General features: G+C 45.1%; 1 protein-coding gene across 1 annotated transcript in view; it reads left to right on the top strand.

Moving 5' to 3' along the window:
* The first annotated feature begins 995 nt into the window (after positions 1–995).
* GXYLT2 (glucoside xylosyltransferase 2) overlaps positions 996–13,943 on the top strand; it is a 110,952-nt gene continuing 98,004 nt past the window's right edge. The window contains exon 1 of the mRNA XM_049776898.1: positions 996–1,288. Coding sequence (XP_049632855.1) covers positions 996–1,288 — 293 coding nt within the window. The remainder of the gene's footprint in view (positions 1,289–13,943) is intronic.

The following is a 13,943-nucleotide window of genomic DNA, read 5'->3' as shown; positions in this document are numbered from 1 at the left end:
TGGATGGATGGATGGGTGGGTGGGTGGATGAATGGGTGGGTGGATGGGTGGGTGGCTGGCTGGCTGGGTGGGTGGGTGGGTGGATGGATGAATGGGTGGGTGGATAGATGGATGGATGAATGGGTGGGTGGGTAGGTGGGTGGATGGATGGATGGATGGATGGGTGGGTGGGTGGGTAGATGGATGAGTGGATGGATGGATGGATGGATGGATGGATGGATGGATGGATGGATGGATGGATGGGTGGCTGGCTGGCTGGCTGGGTGGGTGGGTGGGTGGATGGATGAATGGGTGGGTGGATAGATGGATGGATGAATGGGTGGGTGGATAGATGGATGGATGAATGGGTGGGTGGATGGGTGGGTGGATGGCTGGCTGGGTGGGTGGGTGGATGGATGAATGGGTTGATGGATGGGTAGATGGATGAATGGATGGGTGGATGGATGGGTGGGTGGACGGATGGATGGGTGGTGGATGGGTGGATGGATGATGGGTAGGTGGGTGAGTGAATGGGTGGGTGGGTGGAGGTGTGGATGGATGGATGGATAGGAGGGATGGATGCTTGAAAGGATTACTGGATACTTGAATAGATGATTAGTGGATGAACGAATGGGAGCATGAATGAATGGAAGGGTGAATGGATAAAGTGAAAAGTGCTAGGGCTATGTTATTCCAAGTCAGATTGCCTAGAGGCCTACGGGCTGCTACTCCACACAGTACGGTAGGAGCTGGCGGTTTCTAACCCCCAAAGCCCGGCCCGCGCCTCCTCCCACCGTCCCCCTTCCTCCACCCACCCTCCCCACACCTCCCTACTCTTCCTCCTCCGCCTCCGCCGCCGCCGCCGCTGTTGCCCGCCCGCCGGCCACCCCGACCAGTCCCGGCGGGCGGGCGAGCGGGCGAAAGGGACCACGCCGCATCTGTTGCGCGCGGCCGGCCGCCGCGATGCGCCCAGGGACCCCGCCGTCGCCCGGGGGCTGCAGCCGCCGCGCCGCACCATGAAGCTCCGCAGCAAGGCGGCCGCGTTGCTCCTGCTCGCCCTGGCCGCGCTGCTGCTCACGCTGCTGTCCCTGCGCGCCAGCCGCGGCCAGTCCCCCGCGCCCGCCCTGCGCCCCGCGCGCCCTGTGCGCCCCGCGCCCGGCCCGCACCGCCGGCCCGCGCAGCCCCCCGAGCGCCCACCCGGCCCGATCGCCCACCCCGGGGCCGGTCCCGGAACTCGCAAGCGCGGGAGACCTCGTCCGCGCCCCCGAGCTGGTCGCGGGGGTGCCCCGGCTCTGGACAAGTTGGCTAGGTGAGTCGTGGCAGCCCCGGAGTCTGTGCTCGCGACCCCTGGCGCACTCCCATCACTGGTGCCAAATGCCAGGCAGGTTTGGGACAGGTTTGGGGGCGCCGATCACAACTCCAACCCGCCGGCCACCCACTTCTGTTAGGCAGAATTGTTGCAGGGAGTCCCTGTAACAATGCATTGCTAATCACCTTCCTTATAAAGATTTTGGGCTAAGAAAGTGGTTTATATAGACTGCTTAGGAAAAACAAAATCTAAAGAACATATATATATTTCTTGCTTTCTTGCAAAAACATACGCCCTTTGTTTAATTTTTTTCTGTTGTTGTTCAAAAGCCATCCCTGTGCAGGAATGCGTTTATCAAATTCTCATGTTTCACTGGCGAATATATTTTTTTTTTTTACCATAAAACCTCGATCTGATTAAGTTGGGGGGGAAAGTTGGATGTGTATCGAGAACTGGCTGACTTGCCCGCAAATTCCAGTCTCTCTGCGATAGGAAGAGAGGAGGGAAACTAAACTAGGAGGACCTAAACTGATATAAAAGTTTTTTTGTTTGTTTTTGTTCCCTCTTTGGAAAAGATGCGACCAGGTAGATATAGGGCAGAGTCAAGAATCTTCCAGTTTCAGACTCCACGGAGATTTTAGAGATCTACCAGGAAAACATCTGAACGCTCCAGAGCATGTTTGATATTTTCTTTGTCTATGCAGAACTTAACGCTGTACCTTTGAGCTCTGGGCTTTAGGCTTGCTGGAAAGCCTGCAGGTTAGGGATTCGCCTTCCTTTTCTTTGTTGTGGAGAGCTTTAACCACTCCCCCGGCATCCTAACCAGCCTGTTTCCTCTGCCTTTCCTAGTGGCTGATGATTTCTAACTGCTTTTTGCTACGTTCACTTGGAGTGTCTCTTCATTTACTTAAAAAAATAAGTGGACACTTAATTTTGACCATCACCATTAAAACTATTTGGGGCCCTTTTACTAAGGGAGAAAACAAAAACCTTAACAAATAGTTGTCATTGTGTCTTTTGCCTCAAAATAAACATGGGATGGGTACTGACAAGGTTTAGCTGGAAGAACCCAGTGATCCTTAAATTGGCTTTAAGTATTTAGAAACATTCACCACTCGTGAATGTATGCACTCTATAACAAAGAATAATTTTCTTGGCCAGAGATAGAGAGTGCAGGAGGTTAGGCATGTGTTTATATCCATTTCAGCCCCCAGCAACTCTGTGGTTGGAATCTGGGCACCACATATAGTCCCCCTGTCCCCAATATCACTAGGAATGATTTCTGAGCACAAAGCCAGGATTAGCCACTGAACACCACTGAGTGTGACCCAACAAAACAAAACAATGTCTTTCTTACAGTTTCACTCAAATTTTCTCTCCAAAAATCTTTTTTGTTTGTTTGTTTGTTTTTAAGCCACACCTGGAGCCCTCAGGGGTTACTCCTGGCTGTATGCTCAGAAATTACTCCTGGCAGGTTCTGGGGACCATATGGGATGCCAGGATCAAACCCAGGTCAGCCATGTGCAAGGCAAACACCCTTTTCACTGTACTGTTGCTCCGGTCTTATATTTTCCCTCCAAAATTCTTATAAAGGGTTATATATATTATGTTTCAACAAAAAGCTTACTATCTTGTAAACTGATGCTAAAATTTCGAAAAGAATAAGTGGCACCATGTGCCATACCTGACCATTTGGTAGGAACAACAGCAGCAGGCAGTTGTTAGTCCTTCCTTAGGTAAATCATGGCATAGGCACCATAATATAACCCTAGTCTCTGGGGGTGGGCTTTGAACCTGGTACCTTGTTAGAATTGCAGATTTTCTGGTTATGTCTCCACTTCACCAGCTCAGAAAATGTGGGTTATGAAATTGGGGATCTTCGTGTTATGGGTTTAAATAAGCTTTCCTAGTGTGCATAGTACACCTTAATTTGGGGTTTGTTTTATATGTTGTTTTCTAGATAACACCTGGTGTTGCTCAGGGCTTACTCCGGTCTCTGCTCATGGATCACTCCTGGTGGGAGAGGGGAACCACACGTGGTGACAGGGATTGAACCCAGTTTAGTTCTGTGCAAGCAAAAACTTACCCACTACGTTATCTCTCTGGCTCCAAGATACACATCAAGTTTTATTCCCTTTTAACAGATGAGGTCAGTACCACACAAAATTTCACAATCTGTCTGTCCACAAGTATACATGAGACAGATAGAAAGGTCCAGGTATCATGGACCTTTATGTTGATATCATTCCAATCTTGCCTCCATTTTTCAGTTTTGCTGAGATTTTTTTTCCTAAAAAAAGAAAGAAAAGGGGCCAGTGAGGTGGCGCTAGAGGTAAGGTGTCTGCCTTGCAAGCGCTAGCCAAGGAAGGACCGTGGTTCGATCCCCTGGGGTCCCATATGGTCCCCCACCCCCCGCGCCAGGGGCAATTTCTGAGCACTTAGCCAGGAGTAACCCCTGAGCATCAATGGGTGTGGCCCCAAAAACAAAACAAAAAAGAAAAAAAATGCTCAGACTTTTGGAACTGTCTGATTCTTCAAGGTGTGGGAATCTTTGGGGCACCATTTTCTTGTCTCCCTTTGAACAAATTGGCACTGACTGGAAAGAAATCATGAGCAGAATCCAAATGGATATTTGGAAGGACTATTTTATAAGCAGCAGCAGTACCTCTTAAAGCCATTTTTCTTTTGAACATATCTTGTAGATGATCATGAAAATCGTGGCCACTATCATAGGACTAAAGAACAACAGTTTAAAATTTGGGAAAGTGTGGAAAATAAAGACCACAGGAAGGCAAAGACTCAAATGCATAAATATGAGTGTCCTCTGAAGACTTTGATATTTTTTTGGGGGGGGGTGGAGAATAGGAGACGTTATTTTGTATAAGTTATTTTGTATAAGTATTTTTGTTTTCTTACCTGTGCAGATGCTTCAAGGGCTAAGAGAGGAGAAGGAAAGCCAGTGTGTGTACTCCCTTACTGCTTTCCTAATCTCGCCTGGCTAAATTTTTGTGGTTTAGGAGGAATTTCATTTTAAGGAGGGAAAAAAAGAAAGCCTTATGTTTTCAAAAAATAAATAAATGAATAAAATACAACACCCCAAGCGCTTTAATCTCTGTACATGGCTCCACTCCAGAAGAGATGAAGACTCCATGATCTCATTTCTCGGTCTGGGGGAGAATTAGACTCGTGCTTGGAGTCAGCAGAAAGCGGGGAGTTGGATGGGGCACAGCCCACCACCTGCTGAACATCTGTGGACAGAGTGTGGATCCCCCCACCCCATCCCCCATCCCTCCCAGGGGACTCTGGTAAATCAAGGTCTGCCACATCAGCACAAGAAACCTTGTACGTTCCCTTCCACATCTTGTTTTCATTTCAGAGAAGTTTCCAGGGACTTGCCTCATGAGCAGGCAGACCCTATAATTTTATAACTACTCATTTGTATGCAGTCTGTTCTGCAGTGGCCTCCCTTGACTTTAAATGTAAAGCCAGGAGGTAAGGTCTGAGCTTTTAGGAGAAGGTGACAGGCAAAAGGGGATGCCACACGCAAAGAAGCCGTTTCCATGCCTGAGAGATATTAAATGAGCCTTCTCATGATTTATTGGTGATTTCTACCTGGCTGATTTCCAAAATAGAATTGGAGAGTCTTTGAAAAGAGTAAGAGACTCGTCTACAATAAGGTTATTGTAAAACTTACTTGAAAAAAATGGAAAGTCATAAAGACAAGGAAGGAAATGAGTATTGTTTGTCCCCAGCAACACTCTTGTTATGAGGAGTAAGTGTTAAATTTAGTTCTAAGCTCCCTGGCAGCCCACCACAAAAAGAGAACCAGGGGTGGAGAGATAGACAGTAGCAGAGTACTTAACTTGTATTTGAGCCCCATCAGCCCATATGGTCCCCCAAACCCACCAGGAGTGATCCTTATGTGCAGAGCAAGGAGTAAACCCTGAGTAATGCTGGGTGTGGCCCAAAACCAAAAAATAAAGATAAAAAAAGGGAACTAAGACGGCTTGCATCATTTTCAGTGCTTCAGAAAAGAAGCTCATCCAGATAATGTGCTTTGTTTATCATGGACCTGAAATCTAACAGCACCTTTACTGGGAATAAGCTTCAGTTAGTCCATCCATTCAATTTGCTTCTGAAAGCTTCTCTGAGCTTCCATGTAGAAAAGGAAGTTTAATACAACCACCAATCTGTGTGATAGAATAAAGACTCTGGCATCTGGAGGCCAGAAAATTGGGCCCTAGTCTTAAACCAGTCTTATCATTAATTTCACCTTAATTTCTCATCTGTATAAAAAGTGAACTGATCCCAAAGTTTTCTCAGTGCTCTTCCAGCTCTGACTTTAAATGGTGTTGGTGATGAGATCATCCAGTTTAGCTGCAAAATCGCCACAATGACTGTTGCTTTAGCCCTTTCTACTGGCTCTTGCGAAATCACTGTTTCTCATTTAGTGGTACAGCATAGACCTCTTCATGATTGCTCATCTTCAGCCCTCCTCTGAATTTCACTTTTTCTTCTGTGTCAGCCTCCCTATTGCTGTTTTTCTTTCTTTTTTTTTTTTTTTTGGTTTTTGGGCCACACCCTGTGACGCTCAGGGGTTACTCCTGGCTATGCGCTCAGAAGTTGCTCCTGGCTTCTTGGGGGACCATATGGGACGCCGGGGGATCGAACCGCGGTCCGTCCTAGGCTAGCGCAGGCAAGGCAGACACCTTACCTCCAGCGCCACCGCCCGGCCCTCTATTGCTGTTTTTCTCTTAAATTATGGCTTCTAAGAGAAGTGGGGGCTATCTCTGAACATAGTGGCACTTCTTTGCCGTTTATTTTATCCTCAGCAAATATGTGTATATGTGTGTTGTGTGTTTGTGTCCATATTTGGATTTAGGACCACACCCCACTGTTTTCAAGGGCTACTCCCAAGTCAGTGCTTGGAGGATGTTCCTCCTGGTGGTGCTCATGGGACCATGTGATGCCAGAGATACTCATTATGCAACAGTGTCTTTGAATGTGGGGAAGAGAGTAAGATGATACAGAAAAAAAAATGCTACCCACGACACCCTTCCTAATCAGAAAAAAATGAGCATACTATTCCTAAAGAGACACCATTTTTGTGGCTGGAGTGATAGTATAGCAAGTAGGGCACTTGCCTTGCAAGTGGCTAACTTGGAATCGATTCCCTGCAGCCCATACAGTCTCCCAAGTCAGGAGTGTCCCTGAGCACAGAGCCAGGAATCAGCCATGAGCATTGTCAAGTGTGGCCCTCCTACCATTACTCTCCCCACAAAAAGATGTCACTATTTTCTGCCCTTCTTAAGTTATAAGAAGAGGTCACTCTAGCTCTTCAGTCTGAAAGTTAAGGCTCTTGAATAGGGATGCTGTTATGTATAAAAATGCCAACTCTGAGAGTGATGATGGGATAATGGGTAGGGCTTCTGCCTTGTACGTGGCTGACCTGACACAGACCGAGGTTCAAATCCCGACTCCCACATGGTCCCCCAGAGCCTGCCAGGAGCAACTTCTGGCTGAAGAACCAGGAGGAACCCCTGAGCGCTGTCCGGTGTGACCCCTAAACAAAAAAGAAAAGGTGGGGGGGGCCAGAAAGATAGCATGGAGGTAGGGCGTTTGTCTTGCATTCAGAAGGATGGTGGTTCGAATCCCGGCATCCCATATGGTCCCCTGAGCCTGTCAGGAGCAATTTCTGAGTGTAGAGCCAGGAGTAACCCCTGAGCGCTGCCAGGTGTGACCCAAAAACAAAACAAAACAACAACAACAACAACAACAACAACAAAAGCCAAGTCTGGGACCAGCCTATAATTAGATGGTAGTCCTAAAGCATATTCAAGGCCTCGAGTTCTGGGAACCATGTTGACATTTATTTTACTCTGGGTCCTGATTCTACTTCGTTAATTTTTGTTATGAGTCCATGAGTCCTCTACACATGTCCAACCAAATAGAACCAATTGGTTCTTGGAGTTACTCCTCACTCCCACCCATTTCCAGTATTTCTGTGCTTGCTCCTGTGCTCCTAGCACCTGGTTGGACAGTGATTTCTACTTCTGGTTTATACACTTTGCCCTCTACAGCTCATCTTCTATACAGCTGCCAGAATCATCTTGAGTATGTAGACTGGATCAGGTCATTTAACTGGCTCAAACTTTCCAATATATAAGACCGACTTACCTTGACACTTATAATCGAATTTATTTTCCTAGTGTAGTCTTCTAGCATTTGCCTGATCTCCGTCCATTAGGTTCTCTAATCTGGTTCTTTGTTCACATCTTTGATTGACTTGCTCTCTCTTTCTCGCTCTCTCTCTGACCTAGTTCTTTGTTTGCATCTTTGATTAATTTGGTCGCTCTCTCTCTTCTCTCCTTTCTCACATTCTCCTCTTTCTCTCCCTCTTTCTCTTTTCTCTTCCACTCTTTTCTCTCTCACACTCTCTTGTTTTCTCTCTCATGGGAATGGTTAATTGGGGACCAACCTAACTCAGTGGTTCTCAGGGCTTCCTCTTGGCTATGTGCTCAGGGATCATTCCTGAAGGTGCTCAGGGAAACACATGTAGTCCTGAGGATCAAATCAAGATTGGCTACATGCAGAGCAAGTGCCTTAACCCCAATACGATTGTCTCTAGCCCCAATCTCCCTCATTCTTTTAGGCTTCTGTTTCTTATAGGGATGTTGGTTGCTCTAAGAAAACAGAATCTTGTCAGTATTTCTACTCACCTGTATACTGGTGTGAATTGTTTTGTTTGAGGGCTACACCTGACAATACTCTGGGGCTACTCTCAGCCCATTGCTGAGGAATTGTTCCTTGTGGTACTCAAGGAATCATGTGATTGAATACTGGCCTCTTGCATATAAAGCATGTGCTCTGGTCTGTTGAGTCATCTTCCTCAGTACTCTTTTTAAAATAGCACCCACATTTTATAAATATTATATCTGATTTGCTCATCAGCATTTCATGCACACTTCATGTCTTATTTATTATACCTCTGGCACCTAAAACTTAAATGATCCTGTGGTAAGGTTTTAATCATAAATAAATATTTGAATAAAATAAATATTGAACAAATCCAATATTTGTTGAATGAAATCTACCATATACCAGCACTGTGCTGAGATTTTACTTGTCAAATTACATTTTATTTATTTATTTATTTATTTATTTTGGTTTTTGGGTCACACTCGGTAATGCTCAGTGGGCTATTCCTGGCTATGCACTCAGAAGTCCCTCCTGGCTTGGGAGACCATATGGGACACCGGGGGATCGAACCGAGGTTCGTCCTAGGCTAGCGCTGGCAAGGCGGACACCTTACCTCTAGCGCCACCACGCCAGCCCCAAATTACATTGTATTTCAGTATATTCAAAACAGTCTCATATGAAAGAGGATCTTCAATAGCAATATCCTTAATAGAGAGTATCTTTTTTCTCTTTAATGGTTTGTCTTACCTCTGCAAACTCATATTTAACATTTTAATTATTATCATTTGGGAAACATGTTTTGTATTGACTCATGGTTTTGATGTTAGATGTTATCTTTCCAGAGTTTTAGATTTACTGAAAAAATGAAAAAGTAGTCAGGGATTTCTATAAAACCTGCACCCAATTTCCTCTTAGAAAAATGTTTTGTTTTTTGGGTTTTTTGGGGGGCCACACCCAATGATGCTCAGGGGTTCCTTTTGGCTATGCACTCAGAAATAACTCCTGGCTTGGGGGACCATATGGATCTCTGGGGGAGCGAACTGCAGTCCGTCCTACGCTAGTGCGGGCAAGGCCTTATGCCCTGCACCACCGCTTTGGCCCTCTTAGTGAAATTTGTAATAATAGAAGATGCTTATTCTGAATGAGCCACATTATTGCTAATGTCAAGGGTACTTAGATGTCTTTTGTTTTTCCCAATTGTCCTTTTTCTGTTCCAGTCTCCTTACCTAGACACCACATTACATTTCGTTGTTTTTTTTGTTTGTTTTGTTTTGTTTTGTTTTTTTGTTTGTTTGTTTTTATCTCCTTTAACTCTTCTGGCTGTGTCATTTTTCTAGACTTTCCTTGGTTGTTGAAATTGAGAGTTTGAGGAGTGCTGACCAGATCTCTTGTAGGAGGCGATTAAGCTGTGCCTGCTGTTTTACTCATATTGCTACTCACTCATGGTCCTGAGGTTGGTGGGGACGAAGGACATAGAGATAAAGTGTCACTTTTTATCACATTTTCTAAAGCCAATGTCCCGCTACCATACTCTATGACTGCCAACATTGACCTTGGTCTCCTGGCTGTGACAGCATTTGTCAGGTTTCTTACTGTAAATGTGGATTTTGTATCCTGTCTGTATTGTGCTTACTCCACTTCATCAAGCAAGCACAGAACCAGGCTTTCCCTCTAAAAATTGGCATATCTGTAGAAATTATTTGAGACCCATCTGCATGAGAGATTAGTTTTATTGCCCCATTTATTCAGTGATTACATCTGCATAAATCTGTAGCCATGCATTGTATACTTTAGTGATCAAGTAGACTTTATGCTCTTTTGGAAATTACACTTTTAGAAGCTCTCAGCTGAGTTCTACACTCCTTTGACAGAACCCAGTCACTATGTTTTTATTTTGTTTGTGCTGTAGCTATTGTGCTATTGTTATTGTAAGTTTTCTTACTCTGGCATTGTAAGTATTCTAGCCCAGCATATATATTTCTTGCTAGTCCCAGGATTATACATTTCTTTCAGGTACTGGATTCCTCTTAGTAGAAAATGGGATCTAAGACTGGGAAGGTGGCTCAGAGACCATGCAGATACCTCATGTCACCAGCCTCTTCAGGGGAAATCTGGGGGCACTTGGCATGTGTTCCTTCTCATTTTTATTACAACACCATGATTTATCAAGTTGTTCAGGCATTAAATATTCCAACACCAATCTCATCACTAGTGCGACCTTCCTTTCACCAGTATCCCCAATCTCCCACCCACCCCCATTGCCTGCCTCCATGCAAGCACACATTTATTTATTATTGCTTGTTATAACTCCAAGACAAATGAAAATTTAAAAATACAGATTAATTTGAAGTGATTGTACACTCCAGCACTTAACAATATTATACATCATAGTTCATATGGGAAGACTACGCAGAACCCCACCACACCTTGCGACTAAAGAAGCTAGTTCTGGAAGCCCAACCAACATCCATCACCTACAGAACATTTCTGATCAGGACTTTCAAGAGGAAATGTTACAAAAGTTCAATAAGCTTAGAGAAATGATGCAACGAGCAGCCCAGAAGACTCAAGAAAATATGAAGGTAGAAATGAGAAAGCTTCAAACAGAAATAACAGGGCACGGGCCAGAGTTGTGGTGCAGGGTATAAGGCATCTGCCTTGCATGCGCTAGCCTAGAACAGACCATGGTTCTATCCCTTGGTGTCCCATATGGTCCCCCAAGCCAGGAGTGATTTCTGAGCACATAGGCAGGAGGAACCCCTGAGTGTCACCGGGTGTGGCCCAAAAACAAACAAACAGACAAAAAGAAATGTCAGTGCTAAAAAATATGGTAGGTGAAATGAAGTGTTTGTGATACTTCTCTATGGAGTTACTAAAGTCAGTGTTTAAGGATTTACTGGGCTGTGGTTGGTGCTGGTTAAATCTTCTGAAATACTGTTTATGCTAAGTTACAATAGAACATTCACATTAGATACTACTGTAAGATATTGAAGTGTCTAGAGGTTGCTTGCAGCTGGATTTATAGATCTAAAACAAATTTAGTGGCTTGGAATTTTGATAAGGTTAAGTCACAGGTTGAGCCATTTCAGTCAGAGGGTGTGGGAAGTGGCATTGAGCTGCTGTAGTTCATAAAGAAAGGAAAATCTGCTAACCAACCCCTTGTCCCCCTTCTGAGAATGTCATATAGGTATCAGCCAGGACTGAACTACTTGGGAAGTATTGATGGCCATTATTTTCTTTTATAACTTGGAAGAGCCAGGCTGTTTTTTCTGTAGGGAATATGGCAGCTGTGGACAGGGGCTGCTGGGTTTTTTGGTGGCAGATGGGTGCAGGGGGCCTCAGTCTAATCTCATTTCACAAATAAAGACCCAGAGCTTTCACTCTAGTAGTTCCAATTCACTGAGAGGATTTAGATACTCATTTTATTTTATTTATTTATTTATTTATTTTTTGGTTTTTGGGCCACACCCTGTGACGCTCAGGAGTTACTCCTGGCTATGCGCTCAGAAGTTGCTCCTGGCTTCTTGGGGGACCATATGGGACGCCGGGGGATCGAACCGCGGTCCGTCCTAGACTAGCGCAGGCAAGGCAGGCACCTTACCTCCAGCGCCACCGCCCGGCCCCTAGATACTCATTTTATTTCAGTCTCAGCTGGATTGTATCTGTTGGAGAGTGTTGGGGGTTTCTTTGGGCTGCTGTAGCTCATGTAGAAAGAGGACTCTGCCTCCCTCCCTTTCTGAAAATATCACAGAGGTATCAACCAGGATCAAAGTCCCTGGAAAGTTTTGGCAGTCATTATTTTCTTTTGGAGTTTTTTGTGGAGTTGAGCCATTTTTCTGAAGTGTCAATTTTCTCAGGGTCAGTCAGTCAAAAAAGAAGATGACAAGTGGAGAAAGAACTTTATTGTCAACAGGCTGGCTATTTGGAAGATGGTGGATTCCTCCTAGCAGCTATCTTGTCTGCAAGTCACAAGAAGGACCTCTTATAAGAAAAAGAACAGGGAAACACTTTTAGGAATCACATAGATCATTCTTTTGTTTTTGTTTGTTTGTTTGTTTGTTTTTGGTTCACACCCAGCAATGCTCAGGGATTACTCCTGGCTCTGAGCTTAGAACTCGCTCCTGGCAGACTCAGTGGACCATATAGAATGCCGAACCACCATTCATCCTGGGTTGGCTACATGTAAGGTAAACACCCCACTGCTGTGCTATTGCTCCGGTCCCCACATGGATCATTCTAAGGTCTTCTAATGCTTATCCAGGAGAGGGAATGTTTTTATTTCCCAGAAGTTCCAGCAAAAATGTTATGCCAGGGGCCAGGGTGATAGTACAGTCAGTAGGGCCTTACATGTGCCCAACTTGGGTTCGATCTCCAGCAACCCATATGGTCCCTTGAGCCCTGCCAGGAATGATCCCTGAACAGAGCCCTGAGCATATCCAGGTATGGCTCAAAAACAAAACAATGCTCACTGGTGGTGCTATTGCCAGAGCAATAGCACAGAGAGTAGAGCGTTTGCCTTGTACATGGTCGAGCCGGGACAGATCCGGGTTCGATCCTCAGCACCCCATTGTGGTCCCCCGAACCTGCCAGGAGCGATTTCTGAGCACAGAGCCAGGAGTACCCCTGAGTGCTGCTGGGTGTGACCCCACCCCCACCCCACCCCCCAAAAAAAAGAAAGTCGGGTGGAAGTCCACAAACCTTGAATGTCCACCACACCTGGATATGTATTCTGTATACTTGACCTTGTGCCAGGTAACAGGGGCACATTCCTGGGCAGATTCGAGACTTTCTTGAGAATTTTAATTCAATTTTTAATTTGATCCCAGACATTTTCCTTATATTTTTGTTGTGATGATTAGGCACACTTGGCTGGGGTGCACCAGAGATCATGAACTTTGGGGTGGGACAGAGACTCCAAAAAGTAGTACCACCAGGGGCCGGAGAGATAGCATAGCAGTAGGGCATTTGCCTTAGACGCAGAAGGATGGTGGTTCAAATTCCGGCATCCTATATGGTCCCCTGAGCCTACCAGGAGCGATTTCTGAGCATAGAGCCAGGAGTAACCCCTGAGCGCTGCCTGGTGTGATCCAAAAACAACAACGAAAACAAAAACAAAAAAGTACCACCAGGATTATGCTTGGTGCTTGTGCTGTTTTCAGATTGGTGTTAGGTTGCTCTAAATGGTAACCCAAATTTATGATTGCTATAAAAGAGTCGGGGGGCTGAAGAAAGAGTGCACTAACTAAGGTGTTTGCCTTTCAATAGCCAAAACAGGTTAGGACCCTAGGGTATCAAATATGATCCTCCAACGCCAACTTTCAGTTTCTTCCCCTTTGGGTATAATGTTTGCTGTGGGCTTGTGGTAAAATGCTTTGACTAAGTTAAGGACACTTTCTTTAATTCCAATTTTATTGAGTTTTTCTGCACAAATGTTTGCTGGATCTTGCCAAATGCTTTCTCTGCATCTCTTAATATGATCATAAAATGTTTAGTTTTATAAAAATGTTATATAGTTTAATTTGTTTGTAAGTTTATAAGTAAAGTATATATTTATCAGATGGCCAAAGGGCATATAAAAATGTTTCACATTAATAATCATCAGGGAGATGCAAACCAAAGCTACAATACTAATCACCTCATACCACAGAGACTGGCACATATCAAGAACAAGAACAGGGGCCGGGCGGTGGCGCTAGAGGTAAGGTGCCTGCCTTGCCTGCGCTAGCCTAGGACGGACTGCGGTTCCATCCCCCGGCGTCCCATATGGTCCCTCAAGCCAGGAGCGACTTCTGAGCGCATAGCCAGGAGTAACCCCTGAGCGTCAAATGGGTGTGGCCCAAAAACCAAAAAAAAAAAAAAAAAAGAACAAGAACAACCAGTGCTGGCATAGGTGTGAGGACAAAGGGACTATGATTCACTGTTGGTGGGAATGTAGATGATGCAACCTTTTTGGGAA

Source organism: Suncus etruscus, chromosome 7 (genome assembly GCF_024139225.1).
Source record: "Suncus etruscus isolate mSunEtr1 chromosome 7, mSunEtr1.pri.cur, whole genome shotgun sequence".
Taxonomy (NCBI): Eukaryota; Metazoa; Chordata; class Mammalia; order Eulipotyphla; family Soricidae; genus Suncus; species Suncus etruscus.
This window is presented reverse-complemented; position numbering and strand designations above follow the sequence as displayed.